The sequence below is a fragment of the Drosophila arizonae genome, chromosome 3, assembly GCF_054131065.1.
Source record: "Drosophila arizonae isolate 15081-1271.41 chromosome 3, UAZ_ARI_1.0, whole genome shotgun sequence".
Taxonomy (NCBI): domain Eukaryota; kingdom Metazoa; phylum Arthropoda; class Insecta; order Diptera; family Drosophilidae; genus Drosophila; species Drosophila arizonae.
In genome coordinates this window covers 12852710-12876780 of record NC_142923.1, presented here as the reverse complement: position 1 = coordinate 12876780, position 24071 = coordinate 12852710, and the positions used below count along the sequence as shown (strand labels likewise).

At 43.3% G+C, this 24071-nt stretch overlaps 4 protein-coding genes across 4 annotated transcripts; 2 read left to right on the top strand and 2 right to left on the bottom strand.

Annotated features, from left to right (window-relative positions):
• The first annotated feature begins 28 nt into the window (after positions 1-28).
• On the top strand, positions 29-4298 carry ncm (pre-mRNA-splicing factor nucampholin). Its single transcript, XM_018003978.2, has 3 exons — positions 29-844; positions 921-2250; positions 2312-4298. Exons 1-3 carry the CDS (start codon positions 236-238, stop codon positions 4156-4158), a joined length of 3786 nt encoding a protein of 1261 aa, XP_017859467.1. The 5' UTR covers positions 29-235; the 3' UTR covers positions 4159-4298.
• A 220-nt stretch (positions 4299-4518) lies between these two features.
• On the bottom strand, positions 4519-6918 carry LOC108611387 (uncharacterized). Its single transcript, XM_018003980.2, has one exon. The coding sequence runs from the start codon at positions 6846-6848 to the stop codon at positions 4653-4655; it is 2196 nt and encodes a 731-aa protein (XP_017859469.1). The 5' UTR covers positions 6849-6918; the 3' UTR covers positions 4519-4652.
• Positions 6919-7117: 199 nt separating this feature from the next.
• RpS26 (ribosomal protein S26) lies at positions 7118-7886 on the top strand. The gene is made up of 2 exons (XM_089465620.1): positions 7118-7278; positions 7351-7886. The coding sequence occupies exon 2, from the start codon at positions 7359-7361 to the stop codon at positions 7701-7703; it is 345 nt and encodes a 114-aa protein (XP_089321746.1). The 5' UTR covers positions 7118-7278; positions 7351-7358; the 3' UTR covers positions 7704-7886.
• A 1041-nt stretch (positions 7887-8927) lies between these two features.
• Positions 8928-10698, bottom strand: LOC108611388 (pyruvate dehydrogenase E1 component subunit alpha, mitochondrial-like). The gene has a single exon (XM_018003981.2). The coding sequence runs from the start codon at positions 10262-10264 to the stop codon at positions 9002-9004; it is 1263 nt and encodes a 420-aa protein (XP_017859470.1). The 5' UTR covers positions 10265-10698; the 3' UTR covers positions 8928-9001.
• Between the last annotated feature and the right edge of the window lie 13373 nt (positions 10699-24071).

The following is a 24071-nucleotide window of genomic DNA, read 5'->3' as shown; positions in this document are numbered from 1 at the left end:
ATTGTATATAATTTTTCAAATTTTGCTTGGCGGCAAATGTATCGAGCAGCCGCCACAATGACTTTGACATATCGATAAATATTTATAAAAAACATATCGGCACTTAAGGGTTGCCATACATTATATTATCGCAACCGCTGACCAAGCGGCCGCGTTTGCCAACGTTTAGCTATAAAAATTTTCAACACTCAGTTTCGACAAGTTACGCGTTAGAATTATACATTCGGCATAAAAGATGCCGAACAGTGATGCCGAAAGTAACGCGAGCGATAGCTCCAGTCATAGCAGTAGCAGCAGCAGCAGCAGTGGCTCCACCAGCAGCACCGGCAGCGCTAGCAAAGGCAGCAGCAGCAGCGGCGAAGACAGCAACGCTGGCAGCAGCAGCATCAAGCGGCCAAGTGAACATGAAGAAGAAGAGGAAGACGTGGGACAAGCAAACAAGCGAACGACAGGCAAAGACAAGGATAATGTTAAGGATGTTAAGGAAAAAGTGAAGTCGACAAGTGATAGGGAAGAAGAAGCAGAACAGTTTGTTGACAAAAATAAAACAAGCATTGCTGACACGTCTGAGCGGAAAGAACAAGAAAATGCACCTAAGCCTGAGAGTCCCGCAGAGGTAGAAATAAAAGAGACAACAAGAGATGCAGTTGAGGAACAGCAACAAGTCAAGTTATCAAGTGAACAGCCTGAGAAGGAGCAAGAACAGGAGCAGGAGCACAATAAGCAACAGCAGCTGGAGGAGAAGGAATTGCCAGCTGTAACCAGCAATGGGAATGGAACGAGCGAGAAGGCCGCTGCTTCTAGTCCTACACATAGTAACGTGGAGGAGGGAGAAATTACCGATGTAAGATATAAATTTAAGGATTAATTTATGCCCAATCTTTAATTTGTTTTATATTAATATGATATAAACTTTGCAGAAAGAGGATGATGTTCAGCCCGTGGAGGATACAGCAGTTGCCGATGCGAGCAACAACGTGACCAAGGAGCAGGAGCCGCAGCTGAAATCAATCATTAGCCAGGTGCCGCCGACCAGACAACCACCGCAAATAGCCAGCCATGTGCGGAGACGGACTCGCAGTCGATCCTTCGACGAGGAGGAGGAGAAGCAGCAGCGACGCCGACGACGACCAGTATCGCACAGTCGCAGTCGTAGCCACAGCACGAGTCCATCCCGTCGCCAGCGACGCCGACGCACGCGCACACGCAGTCCGCGCAGTCGGAGCATGAGTCCAGTGCGACGCCGCTCCACATCCATAGAGCGTAGGCGCGCTGAGCGTCAGAAGCGTCACGAGGAGCGGGACAAGCGCGACGAGGAGCGTGCTCGTGAGCGTGAGAAGCGTCATCGGCGCAGCGATGAGCCGTCCTCTGCGGCTGCTAAACCCAGCACGCCGCCAGCCGAGAATGCGGACAATGCCACCGTCAGTGAGCCAGCGGCCAAGATTAGCGAGCGACAGCGTCGCACCGTCGATTTACTGACCTCGCGCACTGGCGGCGCCTACATACCGCCGGCCAAGCTGCGCCTCATGCAGGCCGAGATCACGGACAAGGCTTCCGCGGCGTATCAGCGCATCGCCTGGGAGGCCCTCAAGAAGTCCATCCATGGCTACATCAACAAGGTCAACGTCACGAATATCGCAATCATAACTCGGGAACTCTTGCGTGAGAATATTGTGCGAGGTCGTGGCCTGCTCTGCCGTAGCATCATTCAGGCGCAGGCGGCGTCGCCCACCTTCACACATGTCTATGCGGCACTGGTGGCCATCATCAACTCCAAGTTCCCAAATATTGGTGAGCTACTACTGAAGCGTTTGGTTATCCAGTTCCGGCGCGCCTTTCGTCGCAATGACAAACTGGTTTGCATGTCTGCCACGCGTTTTATTGCTCACCTGGTTAATCAACGGGTTGCGCATGAGATTTTGGCGCTGGAGATGTTGACGCTGCTGGTGGAGATGCCCACCGATGATTCCGTTGAAGTGGCCATTGCCTTTCTGAAGGAATGCGGCATGAAACTGACGGAGGTCTCCTCTAAGGGCATTGGCGCCATCTTCGAGATGCTGCGCAACATTCTGCATGAGGGCAAGCTGGACAGACGTGTGCAGTACATGATTGAGGTGCTCTTCCAGGTGCGCAAGGATGGCTTCAAGGATCACCCGGCTATTGTGGATGACCTGGAGCTCGTGGAGGAGGATGATCAATTCACGCACCTGATGATGCTGGACGAGGCCACCGAAACAGAAGATATACTGAGTGAGTGAACAATGGAAACTCTTCTCCAGGAATTCACTAATCTTTCAATTCTGTTTTGCAGACGTCTTTAAGTTCGACGAGAAGTATGCAGAGAACGAGGAGAAGTACAAGGCGCTGAGTTGCGAGATATTAGGCAGCGATGCCAGTGGCTCGGGATCTAGCTCCTCCGGCTCTGGTTCGGATTCGGACAGTGATTCGGATGGCGAATCTGGCTCTGGCAACGATGCAGATGGCAAGAAGGCTGACGCTGGCGATATTATTGACAATACCGAAACGAATCTGATCGCATTGCGACGTACCATCTACCTGACCATCAATTCCAGTTTGGACTATGAGGAGTGCGCGCACAAGCTGATGAAGATGCAGCTGAAGCCCGGCCAGGAGGTGGAGCTGTGTCACATGTTCCTCGACTGCTGTGCCGAGCAGCGCACCTATGAGAAGTTCTATGGGCTGCTGGCACAGCGCTTTTGCAGCATCAATAAGATCTATATACCGCCCTTCGAGGAGATCTTCAAGGACACCTATCAGACGACCCATCGCCTGGACACGAATCGTCTGCGCAACGTTAGCAAATTCTTTGCCCATCTGCTCTTCACGGATGCCATCAGCTGGGATGTGCTGGAGTGCATACAGTTGAACGAGGATGATACGACCTCGTCGAGTCGCATTTTCATCAAGATCTTGTTCCAGGAACTGGCCGAATATATGGGCCTGGGCAAGCTGAATGCGAAGCTCAAGGAAGAAGTGCTGCTGGACAGTTTGGCGGGTCTGTTTCCCAAGGATAATCCGCGTAATACGCGTTTCTCCATCAATTTCTTCACCTCTATCGGCTTGGGCGGCTTGACAGATGATTTGCGTCGATTCCTGAAGAACGCGCCCAAGACAGTGCCGGCCATTAATGCCGAGCTGCTGGCCAGCGGTAATCCGTTCAAGGATCCAAATGCCACTGGCAAAGCGGGTCCAGCTGCCAGCTCGTCCTCCTCCGACTCCTCCTCCACCAGCAGCAGTGACGACAGCAGCAACTCCTCCAGTAGCGAGGACGACGACACCAGCGACGAGGACAGCGACAGCGAGTCCAGCTCCAGTTCCGAGTCCAGTGAGCAGACGCGCAAGCGCAAGCACAAGGAGAAGAGTGTTAAGAAAAAAGAAAAGAAGAATTCGAAAAAGCAAAGCAAGGCCAAAAAGTCCAAGGACAAGGAGAAGGAGAAAGCTAAAAAGAAGTCAGAGAAGACCAAGAAGAAGGAGAAGAAGAAGGAAAAGAAAAAGGCAGCTGAAAAGAAAGCAAAGCGCAAGCGCAAACATGCAGAGACGAGCAGCTCCAGTTCGAGCAGCGCTGGCAGTGAGGACGAGAGTGACAGCAGCTCCTCTCACGCCACATCCTCCGGCAGCGACAGCAGCAGCGAGGAGCCGCAGGCCAAGATTGCGCGCACTGATAACAACAGCAGCAGCAATAGCAAATCAAAGCAAACTAAATCCGCATCCCGGAGTAAGCAGCCGGATTCCGATGGCTTCAACCTGGAGGGACCCGACGGCTCGCCGCCAGCGCGTCAACAGCAGCACAATGGACACGGCCACAGCAGGCGAGAGACATCGCCGACCAAGGAACGGGAGCGAGAGCGTGAGCGAGAAAGGGATAGGGACAGGGAAAGGGAAAGGGAGCGCGATCGTCGCGGCAGGCGAGCCGAGGAGGAAAGTCGCAGCGGCAAGAGACCACGTGATGGAGAACGTGAGCGTGAGCGAGGACGCGATAAGGAGAGAGAACGTGACAGAGATAGGCAGAGAGATCGCGAACGCGAAAGGGACCGGGACCGCGATCGTGATGCACGACCTTCACGCAGAGAACGGGAACGACGCGAATCACCCAGACGCCACCAGCATAGACGCAGCGTGTCCAAGGAGCGCGGCTGAGCAACAGCAGCAGCATCCAAGCCGACCTCCAATGCATTTCCCATCTAATCTAATGTTGAAACGGTGTACAAAGAAACGATCTAAGCCCAGCAGCAACAATTGTAAATGTTTAAAATATATGAAAAAAGCAACAACAAAAATCCTGTAACTTTCATTTTCATTTCATATTCACATATACATATATCGTATCATATATATATCATATACAGTTGGACGTAGATGGACAAAGCCAAAATAGTTTCTATTATTCAAATTATCATTGATCTCTAAATTTATCATAAATGATATAATATGTATTCTGAAATTAGTCTCTTCTTCAGTAGCAGACGGACGGACGGACACCAAGCAGGCACGAATGAGTATAAAAACATAAATAATAATTGATCTATTTACAAAATTTAAGTGGACAAGAAACCAATATACTCATTTCACTTAGGGAATGAGCACACACACTTAAATAATAGTTGATCTATTTACAAATTCTAGTCGGGATCTTATAAATGCCTCGCTGCAAACTTATAATAGCTCTCGATCTGGCGCTGGTCGAGTGATGACTTTTGCCGGGCCAAGACCGTTTCAAAGTCCTGCAGCTCAATGTGGCTGACATTGAAGTCTCGCTGGAAGGCCTCGATGGCTGCCTCATTGCAAAGGTTGCACAGATCCGCGCCAGAGTAGCGCTCGGTGCGTGCGGCAATCTCCTCGAGCTGCACGTTGGCATGGAAGGGCATGCGTTGGGCATGCAGCTGGAGTAGGGCCAGACGTGAGGTCAGGTCCGGCGCCGGCACATGGATGAGTTTGTCGAAGCGACCGGGACGCAGTAGCGCATCATCCAGCATGTCTGGGCGATTGGTGGCGGCCACCACGAGAATGTGCTGCACATTGTCCCCGCTCACAATGCCGTCCATTTCGGTGAGTAGTGTGGAGAGGATGCGCAGCTGGACACCGCCGCCTGAGCCATTTCCAACTGTGCGACGGCCGACAAGCGAGTCGATCTCGTCCAGAAATATGAGGCATGGCGCATTCTTGCGCGCCGTGTTGAAGATTTGCGTAATGAAGCGCTCCGCACAGCCCACATACGGAGAGTAGACCTCCGCCGCCGAGCTGGCTATGAAGGTCATGTTCGCCTCCTTGGCCAGGCACTTGGCAATGGACGTCTTGGCGCAGCCAGGCGGACCATAGAGCAGCAAGCCCTTCGGCAGGCTCAAGCCAAAGCGGGCATGCGCCTCGCTGTGGCGCAGAGCAGCCAAGACGGAGACCTGCAGCGTGCGCTTGAGTGCAGCCATGCCGCCAATCGACTCGAAGCCAGTGGAGAGTTTTAGCACTCTCACATCCGTAGCTCGAGAAGCGCTCGGCTGGAGCTGCAAAAGGGAATTCCTTAGTAATAGATCGAACTCGGCTGGCGTGGGCGACAGGTTAAGCATTCTTTGCTGTAGTTGGCGTAGGAGAAGTGTTAGGTCCGCTATGACATAGCCTTGCGTTTGCTGTGCCACATAGACCAGCAGTGCCGGAGTAAGCAGTTGCAAATCCTGTTCCTGCTGCTGCTGCTCTTCGAGCTGTTGTTGCCAGAGTCCCGCAAACAGTTGACGACGTTGCAGCTCCGTGGGCATGTCGATGCAGATCTCATGACCGAAGCGACCGGCGCGCCTTGCATGCGGATGCACTGCATTGGGCGCGCTGCTGCTGGCCAGGCACAAAATGCCGCGACTGCGCTGCGGCAGCTCGTCGATGAGCTTGTAGAGCTGCGCTGTTATGCGCACGGCATTGCCCGAGTTCCGAGCATCAGAGGAGCTAGTTGCCGGACACAAGAGCTCCAGATCCTCCAGCAATATGACAATTGGCTGCTTCGGATGTAACAGCTGCTGAAAAGAGTGAGCTGAGTGGAAGATGCGGCGCAGCTCCGCTTCCGTTTCGCCGGGCTGTGAGCGTAGAACTTGGGAGGCGGTTATATTGAAGCAATTGCAGTTATGTCGGTGCAGAAACTCGGCGAGCAGGCAGCTCTTCCCGGAGCCGACGGCGCCGACTAGGAGAGCATTTAGAGGCAATCCTTTAAATTGCGCTCGTCGAGAACTCTGCAGCAGCTGTTCCAGTGCCTGCAAAGGAGCCTCAAAACCGTGGGGCTGAAAGCGTTTGATGCGTGGCAAAGTTGTGGCCGCTGGCAGATGCACGTCCGAGATCTCCAGCGTCGTCAGCTCGAAGCAGCTGTTGGATGCCAAATCTGGACCCAGTACATCGCAAATCTCAATGCTGGCAATGCCCAGTTTCAGCAGTCGTTCGTGTTGCACATGACAACCTTTCATCAGCTTCAGGTGGCGCATGAAGATGGCCACATCCTGATGCAGTTGCTCCAAAGAGATTTGCGGCCGTCGCAGTAGCTGTTCGGTAATATGAACAGTGCAGATCACTCGTTCCACGTTGGTTGCCAAAGCTAGGGGCTCGAGGCAGCGTACACGTTGCTTGTTGGTTACGAATCCTGCTGATGCCACCAAACCGTCCACAAAGCAACTTCTTTCAGCTCCAGCGCGCTGCTCCACACGACAAACGGTGTAGCTGCCATCCTCAAGCACACATTTGCACCAAGCGCCATTGATAGTTACCACACCATCCTCCTGGTAGGGTATCAAACAACGTTGTAGCTCTAATTCGCTTTTATCTAGCAAATTTAGCGGCAAGATCATCCAATTGGAGCACATGCCGCAAAGCAAAACATAAACATGTGGGGAAAGTGCGAAACTCACCTCTTGGCGCCATTAAAAAAATTACCACTGCGAAAATATGTATTTTTAAGTAGTCTATTAGTAGTATTATACAGCATTTAAAATATATATCAAATTTAATTAAACAATACTTTGCCCTACTACTTGTTAATTACCTATATAAAGGAATTCTCAGCAGTTTTTTAAAAAGTTGTCCTCGTAAGTCAACAGTTGAGCTGACTGAACGCTGCGCTATTACTATAAAAGATATCTCAAAAGCAACGCTGGCATTCATTCACTGGCAACGCTATTTACCCAGAGTTGCTGGTAATGAAAAATTTCTAGCTGGCAACTCCCTTTTCGCACAAGTGTCGCCTGGCGTGAACACGCGGATTTTACTTCGTGGATTTTTCAATTGTTAAATAAGGTAAATATGCTTGCCATCCAACTGTGAATGTATGCCACAATGGCTAACGACTGCCCATTGAACATTATGCAGCTGCCGATATGACGAAGAAGCGCCGTAATGGAGGACGCAACAAGCACAATCGCGGCCATGTGAAGCCCGTGCGCTGCACCAACTGTGCCCGTTGCGTGCCCAAGGATAAGGCGATCAAGAAGTTTGTTATCCGCAACATTGTTGAGGCTGCCGCTGTGCGCGATATCAGCGAGGCCAGCATCTGGGACACTTATGTGCTGCCCAAACTCTATGCGAAGCTCCACTACTGCGTCTCTTGCGCTATCCACTCCAAGGTGGTGCGCAATCGTTCCCGTGAGGCACGTCGCATTCGTACGCCGCCAGTGCGTTCCTTCCCCAAGGACATGGCGCGCAACAACCAGAATAGGAAGTAAATTGATTAAAAGAGGCGGCTTGCTTATAAATACACAGCCAATGTGAATAAACAACAACAACCACAACAGCAACAATCCACACACACACTATTGTAAACGCTAGCTACGATTCTTGGATAAATGGCACGTCTCGGATATTGTGCGGCGTGGCCAAATATAAGCATTCGGTTTTTTTTAAACAAATCAAGGATTCGTTAATGGGAACGGGCTAAATTTGATTCAGATTCTCTGCTCGTTGGCGTGGAAATGTCGCTGGCTGTGGGAGGTGGTGGGCCTTCAGCAGCATTCCAGGTGCTTCCGGTTGCCCGGCGGCTTGCTACAGATGCCGGATACGTTATGCATTTAGTCGTGTGTAATATCTCATTTCCGGCTTGCGCCTGCCGTAATTTTTAGCTGCACAGCAGGATTACACACACGCATTGGAGCCGGCATATTCTTTGAGGTTAGGTAACTTAAGTTAAAAATAAATTTATTTATTTTATGTCTACAGACATTGCAAGCTGCGCCACATGAAATCCATAAAAATTAAAAGCAAACACATTCCGACCCACACACTCGTATGCAAGCAGCGAAGTGCTGTAATTCGTAATCTTTGTTTGAAAAGCGCCGCCCAACGGCGGTTGGCACAAGCAACTGGAACCTACAAGAAGTGTAGCATACCGTAAGCTGCCGCAACTGTGGCATACTTTTAGGCGGCTGCTAAAAGAGCAACAAAAGAAGCAGCGAGAAAAAATGTATTGCATGCTGCTTTTTGGCATAAATTTTGCAGAAAACGTGAGCGCAAAGGCAAATGAGTTTGTGCGCTCACTGTGCGTGTGTGTGTGCGGGCGTACTTCCGCTTCCTGTTTACCCCTTCTATGCCCACTCTACATTTATTTTGCTCTTTTTGTGCTTGTTCAGCAGTTTGTGCGCCTTCTACACGCTAAATTATTGTTTTCGTTTTGCTTGGCAAATAAAACGTAGACATAAGCATCTGCCGTTGATCATTTAGCATAAATTACTTAGAGAGAGACGAAGAGAGGAAGAGGGACAGAGAGAGAGAGAGAAACGAGTCCTAATGGAGGTTATGGCAAGTGCTCCACAGTTGAATATGAAAAGAAATGCATATATGGCAAATTTCACTTGAGCAATAGCATCAAGAAATGCGTATGAAAATATAATATTCTGAACACCCCGTGACATGAATGGAGTCGGCTAGTATTTGCTAGCAATATCTAACGTATATAAAGTTAAGAAATTTATTCATGGTACGCTTTGTTATAGAGAGATAGTTTGTCCGTTTCACAGGAAAAACATGATTAGTTATGCATGCTGGTGGCTTTGCTGCGAGCATGCTCCAAGTTGTGGCCGTGTACACCGCGGAGCTTGAGCTCGGCACAGTTGCCCGAGTAGACATCATTGGCGAGATGCGACAGCGGCAGCTCCTCATCGTGCCGGGCCGCCTGGATCGCCTGCTCCATTTCCTCGCGCACGCTCTGATCGATGATGCGCAGTTGCTTTTCGGTGAGCAGCGACATGTCGAGACAGACCTTGCGGAACCGATTGATGGGATCCTGACGTTGGCGCACCTGGTTCACCTCCTCACGAGTGCGATAGCTAGTGCCGGGATCGGACATGGAATGACCCGCATAGCGATAGGTGCACAGCTCCATGACCAAGGGCCCCCGTTGCTGGGCATACTGGACGGCAAAGCGGGTGGCACTGCGCACGGCCAGCACATCCTGGCCATCCACCCAGATGCCGGGCAAAAAGTCGCCTCTGGTGTAATAGTCAGTGTTGCTGGAGGATCGCCAGGCGCTTGTGCCCATGCCGTAGTTGTTGTTCTCGCAGACAAAGACCATCGGTAGCTTCCACAGCTTCGCCATGTTGAAGCACTCGAAGATCTGGCCCTGATTCGCAGCCCCATCACCATACAAGGCGAAGCAGACGCCACCCGTGTCTCGATATTTATTGGCCAAGGCAATGCCGGCGCCCAGCGACACCTGGGCGCCCACAATGCCGTTGCCGCCGTAGAAGTTGGGCGCATACATGTGCATCGAGCCGCCCTTGCCCTGGGCACAGCCGCTCGCCTTGCCAGTGAGCTCGCTGAGCACACCCTTGGCCGTGGCGCCCATCAAGTAGGCCAGTCCATGGATGCGATAGCCGGCTATCAGATTATCCTCCTTGCGTAGAGCGGAGCAGAGGCCGACTGCGCACGCCTCCTGTCCGGTGGACAGATGACAGAAGCCGCGCACCAACCGCTCCTTGTACAGCTGCGCAGATGCCGCCTCCAGGCGCCGGATGGCCAGCAGCTGCTTCATATAGAGCGCTGCCTCCTGCGCGGTTAGAGCGACCAGCGTATCGGGTCCCAGTTCCAGTTTATATAGCTTAAATTCTAGGAATATGCGCACCAGGCGCACCTCCTCCACATATGGCTCCTGCCTCACAACGCTTGCCTCCTCGTGCCCGGGCGCCAATGGCCGCGGCAGCTGGGCAGCCGTGCAGCTGACGAAGCGCTTCAATGCCCGGTTCACCTGCTGCTGCAGCTGAGCGGATAGAACCGTTAAGACATTTCGATACATTCTGGCAATATCCTTTTGATTTTTTTTGCTTTTCACTTGGATTTTAACTGAAATGTTGTGCGTAGTAGGTGTCCGAATATAAATAGAATTGTATGGAGTCTCAATTTCACAAAGATTTTGTTCATAAGCACAATTTATAAATTCACAATTTTATCTCAAATTAGGCAGGCGAGATTGAAGACTCTCATGATTTCAGCTGAGGCTGAATGTCGTTGTAGAAAATAAGAATGTCGCTCTGGAATCTAGAGATTAACTTTGGATGGACTCTAGGGGTAATCTTTGAATTGCAGTTTTGACTAAAAGATGCTAAATTTGACATATCAGATTTCCAATTCAACTTTTAGTTAAGATAATTTGTGAAATGCTTGATAGAATGTAGAGCTCATCTAAATTGAGTCAATTAGGAAAATCGAGCAAACAAATAAAGTTGTGAGATTGTTGTCCCGTATAAAATTTAAGATCTAGGGAAGATTTACTTGTCAATATATATATATATTTTTTTACAAGTATTTATATGCCCTGAGTATTTAAAAACTCGATTTATCATTACTCTGAACATGTTTCATATATACATATGTATATTATTATAAATATTTCAAGTATATATACTTAAATTTTTTCCATACAATTTTCTTCTACATATTAGATATGTTAGTTAGTATTCGATTCATTCAATTCGAATTATTCCATTCTTTTTGGGTAGAGCTTGTGGAATAAATAGTCAGAAAACTTCGTTTAATATTCGTCGTGGCTAAATTCGTAAATAAAAGTTTTTCTATTTTCATTACTACATTTTCCGTCGGCACACAGTTTCCACTATCTGTCGAGCACATAAAATTCCGTGTGTCATATTTTATTTTAATTTCCGTTTTGTTCTGGCCATTCTTCGACATTGCCAATAGCTTCTCATATCATGTATATATATGTATGTATTTTGGTATATTCTTCATTGTATCTATGCCATGGCCAGGACAAAGCACTTTCGCTGCCTTCTGCTGACCTCTGCCGCCCCCGTCGACTGCTGCCCACTCGAGTTGTGGCAGCATTTTCGCCCATTTGCAGCGTAAATAAAAACGTTAAATGTTTTTTTAACGTGCGCCACTTAACACTCGGCATAATTTAAAGGCAATTGAGCACAACAACAATGGCCACAAAAAATAAAGGGCCAATACTGAAACATCTATATCAATGCATATATATATATATCCTATATATATCATATATATGTAGACGTGTGACTTTTCTCCTTCTTTTTAATACGCTGAACACATAAAAATGGCCATAAAGGGTATCATAAAGTTGGCCAAATATACATACATATGTGTGCAGTCAGTCTTAAGGGTATACCTAAATAGACTTTTATCTAAATACATTTTTCTTTTGATCTGTATCAACTTTCACTTCGTTTAAGACTTGTGTCAAAAGGTTTTCGGAAGTGTTATCTTTTTTTTTTTTGTATACCCTATAAATATGAGTTTGTTTGTATCTATCGTATTAAAATTGAGGTAGCATCTTTCCTTTAATTTCGATTCAGTAATTTTATGGAAAATGTCTGCGGTACAATTATTTCTGTTCAAGTAATAAAGTTTTTTATTTTACTTTATAGTCCACCTAAGTAAGTTTTTCTGTTAGAAAATTTTAAATTTCATTCCGATGCTGCGTTTATTTAATTTTTTTTCTTCTAATATTGAGATAAGTTTTTATTAAGATTTTATTATTGATTATGTATATTTCATGAAAACAAAAATATTTGTTTTTCGTAAAATTACATTTTATTTTCAAAAAAGTTTTCTTCTATAAATTTGTTTAACATGAAGTACTTACAGGGCATCGTCCAGTCGTGCATACTATTTCAACAAGTTTCGTATATTTTTTGTTTGTTTTATTGTTATTATTTGACCATTTTGGCTGGCTGTCTCGTAATTTAATATAGATTTTTAGCCCATGTTCCAGCTCGCTTTTTATGCCTTCGACAATAAATTGTCAATTGATTTTTGCGCTCATTTATTGTGCTTATGTTGCAGGCAATATATTTACTTACAAATACACACAACCCAACATACATACATAGATATGTATAAATATGTTTTACTTTTATTTTCTTTTTATATTCCTTTTTTGTATTTTGTCAATGCCATTTTGGGTCTTGAAAAATGGGAAATAATGTGGAAAATATGTTTAGACTCGGGTTGTCGCGAATCTTATTAGGTGTTGCTCTCTGTTCTCCTTCAAGTGGGGGTTGTTGGGCGCTTGTCAAACAAATCATAAAAATAGCATTCTTTTTATGTATTCAGAAAAAACGGCTGGGCGGGTAGGATGATGGGAGCCTTATCAAATGGCGTTGCATTCATTTCAATTATGTTGAAGGCTGTGCAGATTAAAATACAAATAGACACCCATACATGTGCATAGCATAAACAAATACATATAAATATTTATTCATATTTTACTTTCACATAAATATCAGCAAAAGTGGGTGGGGTGGCTGGCTGTAAGGGGACACACATGTTATGCCTTCAGCAATAATATTGTAATAAAAAATTTGTTTGTATTGAAAGCAGAAGTGTAAAATATGCCAGCATTGTGGCTGACGCCTACTCCCACTACAAGCGCCGCATAAAGTCGAGTTGAATGTTTATTTTCTGATTGTTAAAAAAAAAAATACATGTTTGATTGCTGCTGTTGTTATTGTGGCTGCGGCTGCGGGTGCGGCTGGGGATGTGGCTTTTGTAGTCCCCTGTTAAAGGTGCAGGGCCATTATTATGATGATTCCTCTTTATACTTTTCAACAGAGTACTCTAACTTTCGCACATAATGTGTAACGGCTAGAAGACCCCGTCTATTAAATGTCATAAAGTGAGAGTCAATATGGTCATCTCTTTCTGTTCTATGCTAACTTGAATAATGTCACTTTTGAAATATTCACTATAGACAGTGGGTCAGCTTTGTATATTCTTAGTCAAAGCTCTCCTTTCGCTGCATAGCTATGTTAAGTATTGTATTCACCCATTGTCCAAAGTTGGATTCCGTTATAAGTCTGGAGTGCAGGTAGTCGCTTCGGCGTAAGCTTCGTTGAACGTCATTGGTCGTCATGCTGCTGCTGCGGCATAGAAATGGGAGAGAGAGAGAGAGAGCGAAAAGGAAAAGGAGCACGACTATTGCTTTGCAGTTGCTGTTAAAGCAGCACAGATCGATGTACATCAAAGAGTACATCTACTTAATAAGGTTAAACAAATCTGCGATCACATGAATTTAAAATTTTGTATTTATATATATTTGCAGAGTATTCCTTCTTCAATGCCTGTGTTTTTTTAATGCTTTTCATATTTTGCTGTTTATTATCAATGACAGCTGTGAGTTCCCATCGCTGCTATGTGTGTATGGGTGTGTTTATTGTACTGGAATTGTGGTGGCCTTGGGTTACATCCTAGTTCATTGACTACGCGAATTGTGCGAAAAACAGATGAAAAGCAATATTCTCTATATGCATGTAGTAAAAGAGAGTCTCAAGTCAATATTATGTTGCCTTTTAAATAGGATAGGTGGATAATCTGTTTGATTTTATTTAAGTGTAGCTGTAATATGCTATTCTCCATCTGCTATACAATTGTCAACTGTCGCTTATTGCTCCAATAACCTGATTTGTGCTTCTCATAACATTTTTTACGCCCTGAGCACTTACATAGTTGATAATCTTCTTTGACTTGTAAACAGGCAGCAGAAATTGTTTCATCGATTCTTTTGTGTTGTTTCGATTTATCAGCGTTTGCATTCGATTTAAGATTGTATTTTGTTTGCATTCACTATTGTCACCTGTGAGAAAACTCATTTATCGCCCCAATGCAACTGGGAATCCATTCGTTATCATTTGGGCGTGGACTGGGCGTGGGCGTGGGCGTGGGCGTGTACGCGCCCCCATTTCTCAGTCGCTGCTGATGCTGTTGCCTCTGCTGCTGCTGCTGCTGCCATCAATACAATTAAATTTCCATGCTGCTTGATTTTGAACGCTCGACGCATTTTAATTATTTTCATTGAGAATGCTTTATGAAATTCGAGTGCGCTTGAGTCCTTCAGACGTGTTCACGTCCTGTAACTTTATGCTCCTGCTCATTTTATCGGCTCTGCTTCGTCCCTCCGATTCCAACGCCCGGCTTCGGCTTGTTTTTATCTGGCAACTTCTTCCGCTGTGGCAAACGGAAGTGCAACAAAAAAAAAAAAAAAAAAAAAAAAAAAAAAAATGCTGAAAAGAAGGCACGAAAATGAATGTCATTCATTTATTCATTCGCAGGCTAGCCAGCGTCCTGTGCGCATGCAATTAAGCCCAGGACTCGGCGACGCACTTGGCGGGCATTCGATGGGGCTCACAGTGCACCTGCGTGCTACTCCGGTCCGGTTAATGACTATCTACATTGTTTATCGGTGGGGCTCTGCAACTGAATTTCCCCCTCCCCGCTGGTTCAAAAGTATTTTTAAATATTTTATGCGCTCACCCTATGCCATTTTCCAGCTCAAAAACTCGGTTTGTAATTACATAAATTTATTTTCTTATATTTATTTTTATTTTTTCACCCTTTTATTTCTGCGTAAACATTTCACTCTTAATTGTTTGGGGTTAATTAATAATTCAAGCAACTTACTGCAGAACTTGCTGCAGTTGGGCCGAGTCCCCCGACGCGTCCTTTCAACGACTTTACCTTGACCACATTAAGCTCAGCCAACCAGACAAACATACATATTTAAACATGTACTTATACACACATATATGTATATAGATGTGCGTGTGTGTGTGCGTGTATGTGTATTTCTTTGCACTTTTAATGGACTGCAAAAGGAGAGGCGGCTTGTTTGAAGTTCGCCTCGTTTATGCTAATGGGCCAACATTTTTATAGGCGCCTCTTTTATTATTGAAGTCTAGTCTGGTGCTGCTGCTTCTTCTTCTTCAGCATAACTCTTCATTAGCGTGGCGCTAATGCGTTTATGGTCTACACAGACACAATGCGGTCTTTGATAATGATGTTTCATAATTGAATTAACAGTTAAGTTTGCCAGCCAAATGGCTCGCTAAATGGTTCACTTTTAAAGAGAGCGAAAGACAGAGAGTTAGAGCGATTGTATGTGTAGGAGTGTGGGAATGTGTGTCGAAAGAGAAAGAGAGATAAAGCGTTAATAGGCGTGAATATATAAAGTTTAAGTGAGATAGAGAAGGTGAAAAGTTATTAAAAAACATAGAGAGGAGTCGAGTGAAGCAGGAGAGAGAGCAAGATGAATAGAGCGAGAATGAAGTGAAGAAGATAATGGGTTAAATGGACGAGTGAAAGAAACTGAGAAACGGAGAGAGAAAGAGGATAAAGAGAGATAACAAATGATAGAGTGAGAGAGGGAAGGAGAGACCAATGCAGAGAGGAAACAATGCACAAACATCCAATTTGCTTTAGCAATACACTATATCAATATTTATTCATGTTAATGGTAGAACTTACCCAGTCAAAATTGAGTATATGGAAGTGGTTGAGCAAATTTAATTTGCATAATTTGAGAAAAAGTTCAGTTGGTATGTGAATGCCTCATTAAATGCTTAATTGTGTTCGAAATGAACTCACCCTTTTTGATTTGTACATTTCACTTTTGTTTGCGACCTGGCGGTTACCTCGCCTATTTCGCAGGACGAATTTTATCATCTACGTATGTGGAGGGCACTACCACGAGGGAAATGCGCCGCAGAAGGATAGCAATGAGCATTTTTCCGCTTTTCACGCCAAGGAAATGGAGGCCGAACAAACTGCCAACCCTTTTTAGGCAACCCACACACACACAGAGAAAGCAGAAAACGAAAAAAAGTGAAGGAATAGAAAGCCAAGTCCCCAATAGCTAAATGCATATAAAACATTTTGTTTTTAATAAAAACAAAATAAAAAACAAATCTGAAGCCAAAGCTAAAGCCGAACAAACAATCTGTTCGTTGGCAAATGGATCAAAGTGAAATTTCCACAGGAAAAAAAAAAAACAACAAAATATTACAGAGATGAATGTGTGTGAGAGCGAGAGAGAGAGAGTGTGTGTGTGTGTTTGTTTGTGCTGGTTTGGTCCCTAAATTATCAACAGCTGGAGGCGGCGTACTGACTTTTGCTCGCTAAACAATATTGCGTATACGCAATGTGGCGCGCTTAAAAAAGCAAACAAACATACTCACACATGACACAGCACAGTTGGCCCGAATCATTTGTTGTTGTCCAGTGGCTTTTGGGCTGCTTTTTATTATCTCATGAATGCTAAATGCCCCAGCCATAATAAGGGACCACACACAAACACATACAAACACACAGATGTGCATGTATGTATGTAAAATCTACAGCAATATCTTATACAATTTATCATACAACTGTCGCGCGTGTGTGCGCTGCGTGAGGGTTTCCGGACACGGAGACAGCTCAGTGGGTCCAATTGGGTTGCTTGTGGCTTAGTCTGACCCATTATCCCACTTATTCACGTTGAAGGCATTCACTCAGTCGCCTCGACTCAAGTCACTCAGTTAGCCAGTCGAGACGAGACGAGACGAGACGACGTGAAACGAAGCTGCGAACTGGAAACGAGGCTGCAGCAGTAAGTCAGTCCGTGTCATGCTGGGATTGCGATTGCCTCCCATCAGCGTACAGTTTAGATGATGTTTCTATTAAAGGGATACATTATTCCACTGTGAGGCATGTCACATTCGGTTAGCAAGGATTTGCAGCTTAAAAAAGAGTTTTAATACATGCAAAAGCTTTGTTGCTTATATATAAATAAATTGATAGAAATATATAATAAATGAATTGCTACGTTAATATTTTCTTTAATCTATTCTATGCTGATTATTATTTTACTTTACCTAATATCCATATATATTTGCAATATCAACATCAACAAAATGATAAATTCGATTGCAGTGTATGTCAAATTCGTTGTAGTAAATTGAATAATAGCTTTATATGGCTTTCCACTGCTTAGGCACTTTAAATTGCGCACGGTTGGCGACTGAGTCTTGGTAGAGCGGTGAGAGTCTAGCCTTTCCGTGTCAGTGTAATGGTGGTACATCCGTTGCAAGTAAATGCCATTTGTCGAAATAAATTTCCGTTTTATTTAAATCCACACACGCACACACATGCACAGTGTGTGTGTGCTACACTCACACGTACACAGCTCGCACAGTTGTGGGCCGGCGGACGCACACAAAACGAGGCTTAAGTGTATATTTTATTATTATTTGGACTGCTTGATGACATTTGTCGTCGCTAGTGGCAAGAACGGATGTCCTTCTCTCTACATATGCGTGCTCCGTCCTTTTCTATATCAGCATATATATGCATACATATATATGAGTGTGTGCATGTGTGTATATCCTGTTCTGGCTTTTGTTTGCCGCATTGCGTATGTTCATTTGTATTGCCCAACAGCTTTGCCTCTCTTTTGCCCCTCTCTTCACACCTTCTCTAACTCTTTCTCTATCTCTCTCTCTCTCTCTCTCTCTTTCATCTCTTTTTGCACAGTCAATCATTTAGCTGCGTTAAATGTTTGACTTTACCCATTGCCCATCAAAAACATGACCAATCTATAAGCTATGCCGCTAACCGGCATTGTACGGTCGGTATTTGGTATAGAGATTTAAATATAGGGTATTTTAGATATTTAAGCAGTTTAGTTAAATTAAATAAACATATGAATTTGAAACAGAATATTGAGTAAATTAAGTATTTTCAATAAAATTTTTAATTGACTAATATTTTCATAAATCATGAATATATTGCTTATATAATAAATAAATAAAATTAATATATAATAATATATAACATATATTTTAATAGTTAGTTATAATTTAATGACTTTATTTATTTAAAGTTTTTTATTTTTTTTTTGTTCTTAAAATTATTATACAAATACATATAATATAATATTAAATTATAATTTCATAAATATTTATTTATTAATTAAATTTCATAATTTTATTTATTCAAGTATTTTTTTTTTTTATTTGAATTGTTTTTTCAGTCTTGGAAATTTTATACATAATATATACATAATTATAGAGATCCTGTCTAAATAGCCCATTGATTAATACAGATTATAATATTTGATAATTAATCACAAATGACTAACTGGTTTTTAAATACGCCAAGATCCCTCTGTTAACACTCTCCCTTTATTAATAGCTTATTCAATTTTCCTTTATTTCCCTTACTATACGCTCAATTGATTTCTATAGTAGTTCTATAGAGCTACAGCGCAGTGGACACATAAGATATAATCAAAGACAGTCGCTCCAATTACGCACGCTTTTAAGCTGAAGCTGCTGGGCTAAAGCCTGCCTCTTCGTCATATTGTTTACCGCACAGCCTTTGCTGGCCTTGTTTGATTTTTGCCCGTTTTCAGCACACACTCATTTGCATATATGGAAATGTCAAAAACATGGCCCAAAAATTGAATTGAACTCGTGCCATGTTCATGTCACTCACTTAGTCCTGTCCGGGCCGCTCGCTGTCGCCGTTGTTGTTGTTGTTGTTGTTGTTGCTGTTGTTGTTGCTGTCTCTGTGTCTGTCAGCCAGTCGGTGTTGGTTTTTGTTTTATAGACGTGCCACGCCTCGCCTCGCCACCTCTATCTGTCTCTCTCTCTCTCTCTCTCTCTATCTCTCTCTCTCTCTCTCTCTGGCCTGAGTGACCAAAACATTTTCGGCCCTATCGGCAGCCGTTGGCAAACAGATCAAAACCGAGCGCCCATCCGTTGATGAAAACCCTTTTTGACATTTAACGTAAATGCTTCATTATTGTTGTTATATGATGCAAAACAGTTGGGCTCTGTATGTTCTCTGTCTGTCCGTCTGTTCATCTGTCTGTCCCTCTGTTTTAGAGTGTGTGTGTGTGTGTGTGGGTGTGGGTCATTCGGCTGCTGTGGCATGCAACATTTGCTGTCGCAGTTGTGTGTGTGTTTTGCATATGTTTTCAATTTTTAATGAGCAGCACATTTAATTTTAATGTTTTGTGAACATGTGTTCATTAATGTGCGGCGATGCCCACAGGATTCGAGCCTTAAGTTTAAGCACAAATTTCCCCTTAAAACTTTGCAGCCTTGCGACAGCTTGACACAAATATTCAATACAATCGCTTTATGCCCAACTCGGGGCATACACTTAAAATAATGAGCGCTTAATTTAACACATTTTTCCAGAACGATAAAAAGTAAAAAAAAAAAAAAATAAAATAAAATAAAAGATAGCAATTGCTTAACTTCGTCCAGAGATAAGCGCAATCATTACGCTCGATTAGGCGCCTGATTCGCAGGAGCCGGGGCAGGAGACGACTTCAATGGTTGACTCTGGGCACACAGCTTTGTGATTGATTTGAAAATTGGTTAGCGTTGATTTCACACAATCTTTTTGAAAAGGCTCGCATTCTAGATAATAATTATCGGATGGAAAATGTGAAAAACCGAATGAAAATCGTTCGCTTTAAGATGAAAAGCTGTTTAATTGGGCGTATTTGATTTGCGGTTCAGTGTATGAAAAGGTAACAGTCGTGCCTGATGATTCGATACCAGTTGATTGAGTAACGTGCTCGCTAATGACACACGAATATATTTGTATATATATATGTGTGTGTGTGTGTGTATTTGACATATAATAAGCAAAGGTAGGCGCATAAGGAGTATGCTCGACTGGGACTACATCAAGCACTCCGGCCACCAGTAAACCAAGGCGTTGAGAGCCAAGACAAAGTTATTTCTAAGACGGCTTAAACTAAAGACATTAGACATTAGGTGGCGGCACCTAATTCGTGACATCTTTCATATTGCGAGGCGCTAAGAGTTGAAAGCAGCTTAAGCACTTGCACAACTAAAATCTGACAATGATAACTTGGCCTGGCCAAGAAAACAAGAGCGAAAGTCACAGAATTTCTCCAGCTTTTTGTGTATGTATGAATGTCTCTCTCTCACTCTTTCTCCGTGCTTGTGTGTGTGTGTTTTTGTCACTCAAATATGCAAATTAGCTTCTGAAACTTAATCGTGGACTTGTGCCTCCAAAGGACACGTCTCTATCCTGCCATGCACTCGTATTTAGGTTAATGAATAGACAAACTTTCAACAACCTCAATGTGAAAAGTTTGCCAAGATTTCCAAAGATTTTACATGCATATCCGACCTGGAGACGATGGAAACAGACACACACACACACAAAGCAACATTTATGTTTTTACATTTTACATAAGTGGAAAGCAATTCTAGATGTACATCATATTTATGGTACTTTCAAGGATTACATGTGTCGCTATACATATATTGTAAATCCTAAATATCTACTTCTACGGAAGAGTGACAGAGAGAGTGAGAGAGAGGGGTAGAGAGAAAGAGGTAGGGAGAAAGAGGTAGGGGTGAGCCATAGAGAGAAAAAGAGAAAGAGAGGGACAGGGAGAAAGAGAGAGGTAGAGATAGAGAAAGGATGCGAGTTCCAGTTATGGATAAGAAGAAAATCGGCTCAGTTATCGAAAAAGAAATAATCTCGGAAGTTGTATGGTGTTATTTCATACGGACTAAAAGACAGACGAATGGGCATGCGGTATGGCTATATAGACTCGACTTGTTATTCTGATTAAAAATATACTTTATGGGGTCGGTAACGCCTCCTTTTGCCGTTTATAGCGAAACAAGCTAGAAATAAATTAGATAGATATTTTGTATTAGCTCACGTGACTTTTTACTGATCCTGTTATTATAAAAACATCCCAGATATGTAGCTAGAAAATCATATCTTATTACCTTTGTCCTTTTGATTGTCGGCGCTGTGGTTAATATTCACTCATATCAGTTTGAGCTCGCGTCTTTATGATCTATATACAAGGTAAACGACTGACGAATATACATATGTAAGTGTAAGGTCCATTTTAAAGGTGGGTTTAACAATTACCCAAGAATTAAGATCGCATTTAGAGGTTTCTTGACCGTGAAAAGTACTGTAAAATGGCCAAATGGGGTCGACTGAGCTATTCTTATTGGTTCAAAAATTTAAAACGTGGCTTGGGCCAACCGTTAGATACCAAGCATTATGCATAAGTTGAATTAGATGCTAAGCATTATGAATGAGTTTTTGCTGAGACCACTTAAACTAAAGACATTAGACGTTAGACGCGAAAGCAGCTTCAATCTGACGATGATTAGATAGGGAGAACAATAGCGAAAGTAAGCGTGCACCATTTGATAGAAATTCGTTCTTCATATATTCATATAAATGTGTGTGTGTGTGAGTCAGGTAAATTAGCCTCTGAAATTGATTCCTAGACTTGGATCCCTGTCCGCCTCTGTACTCACACTCAGGTCAATCATTTGACGTAAAAATTTTGAGCAAATTGTATCGCAAAAAGTCAAATTTGTTGTCTGCAATATACCCGCTATTAAACACTTTCAATTGCCACAGGGTATCGAAATGTGAAAGCAGTTTTTGTGTTTGAGTTGCAGCTTTCTTGTGGACCAACTTTTGAGAGTATTTTGGCAGCAGGAGCTAGATATGGAGCCGTCGCTAAGCCTATTAAGGACATCAAACAAACATTTTGCAAAATTAAATGGCATGCAAGGCAAGCACATGTGGCTGGCTGCCTGGCTCTCTGGCTAGCTGCCTGGCCGCCTAGTTGCCTGGCCACCGTTTCCCTTCCATTTCCAACTGGCTGATGCCTTTTTAGCCTTTTGTATAACTTTGCACAAAATATTTCAGATATTATGTCACACTTAAGGGATGTCCTCGCCATTTATGACCGCACATGCACAAACAGAGAGTGAGAGAGATGGAGATTGGGCTGGCTACTGGAAGGGCTGGCTGGGATTTGAAGACAGCTTCTCGGAATTTGCTAAACATTTTAAAATATTTATGAGCTATTAACACTTGAGCAATGGCCTCCAGCATTAGAGTGTTGATATTGCCATTTTTGCCGGGTGCCTGGTGAGCTGAGCAGCTCTGCGGACTTCAACTGAAAGCCGAAACAGCAAAAGACTCAATGCGAAAAATCTATGAAAGTGCCTGTCTGCCTGACTACCAGCCATCGGCTGATATATGAACTGTTGCGGTCATTTCAAAGTTATTTATTACTCGTTCAGGCCGCAAGATAAACTGTTTTCGTATCCCAGATATGGCTTGTGGTGCGTTCTTGTGGCCGTTTCTGCGTTGGCACTGTTCTCAGTTCTCAGCGCACAGTTCCCAGTTTCCAGTTCTCTGCTCTCAGTTTTCCATTTTCAATTTTCAGTTCATTAATGCGCCATAAAATCCATTCGAATGGTCATCTATTAAATGAATGAATGAATATTGCCAAATATTGCAAAAGTCCTTTATGATATCGTTAAAATCAAGTTTATGCCAGCAGCTAAATGGCTAATCAAACAAAGATTTTAGAAGCAACTCAGCGCAAAGAGATTCTAGTTTTTGGTTGGTGTTTGTTAAACTCATTATAGTTAAACTGATTATATATATATATATATATATATATATATTTTAGTTAAACTCATTATAATTTAAGGAGTTTCAGTTGAGTATTCAATAAACCCTTTAGAGTGTTTTCCGTCCTCTTTGTCGGAATCTTTATGTCAAGTAGCTAAGAGATTGAGATTTTAGTCAAAGTTCAGAGTTGAGTTCACTCATAATTACTGACATGTTTGCTATAGGCATCTATTTCATTTAGTTACCAGTCTACAGAATCGAATCCTAAGATTCTATAGACTTGTATATTAAGTCTAAGATTTTTTGGGAAATATGTTTGATTTATAAATATTTAGTTTATTATTTTTTTTAGTCTCTAAGATAATCCTAATGGATTTTCTGTAAGATGACGGAAAAATTTAAAGGATTAGATGTGTTATTGGAAAAGATCTTGTTTGGGAGATGGCCGTATATACATACATATGTATGTATATTTTAGTCATATTTTTATATATTTCTCATCTTAAATTCTTGTTTATTTATTTTTATTATTATTAAAAAAAAAAAAAAAAAACCATTCGACGCACACTTCACTCATATTAATAATATGCTTGGTCTTAAATTCGTTTCTGCTCTCATAATTTATGTTTATTGATAAACGATATAATCTATAAATATGCCAAATATTTTCATAGTTGTGTGCTCTACCGTAACTTGATTAAACCATATCTTTAGCTGCCAGACTTCCGGCTGTTGTACAAACTCATCGAACTTTATGCGAACCGTATTCAATGTAAAATTGTGCACACTTTCAATGCATTTTTATGCTTCACCAAACAGCGAACCCAGCAAAAAGAAACCGACAAAAAGAATGGAAAAAATTTGTTCGCTCGCGCCAAAAAAGAATGCGGTCAATGAACACATATAGGCCGAGCATACATGCATATACATACATACATATATGCGAAATAGGAATGCACAAAAAGAGAAGAGTAAGTAAGAAGAAGAAACATTCGCAGCTATCGCAACAATGCCAGCAAAATTGGAAGTTCGAGTCGCTGCTGGAGTTGGCCAGTTGGCGAGAGTCGTGAGTCGAGAGTAGAGAGTCGAGAGTCATCGTCAGTAGTTAGACGCAAATAAGCAGGGAGCTCCGCGCAGGACCCTTGGCTCAAATCGCTGTTTATCTTGTGCGAGCGAGATAGCAGGCGCAAGAGCGGACAGTGCCAAAAAATGGTTGTAAAGCCTTGTGGGTTAGCCACAGGCTTGAAAACTGCAAAATATAAAGCTGAAAATGAAGTAGCCACGGCCTGCCGTGCATTTATATTTCTTATACACGCTCAGACAAACAAACGGGTATATATGGTTGATAGATCCCTCTACCT

Coding starts and splice junctions, on each gene's coding strand:
- ncm (XM_018003978.2), top strand. CDS start 236: ATGCCGAACAGTGATGCCGAAAGTAACGCGAGCGATAGCTCCAGTCAT. Junction 845..920: donor AGGAGGGAGAAATTACCGAT/GTAAGATATAAA, acceptor TAAACTTTGCAG/AAAGAGGATGATGTTCAGCC. Junction 2,251..2,311: donor CGAAACAGAAGATATACTGA/GTGAGTGAACAA, acceptor TCTGTTTTGCAG/ACGTCTTTAAGTTCGACGAG.
- LOC108611387 (XM_018003980.2), bottom strand. CDS start 6,848: ATGTGCTCCAATTGGATGATCTTGCCGCTAAATTTGCTAGATAAAAGC.
- RpS26 (XM_089465620.1), top strand. CDS start 7,359: ATGACGAAGAAGCGCCGTAATGGAGGACGCAACAAGCACAATCGCGGC.
- LOC108611388 (XM_018003981.2), bottom strand. CDS start 10,264: ATGTATCGAAATGTCTTAACGGTTCTATCCGCTCAGCTGCAGCAGCAG.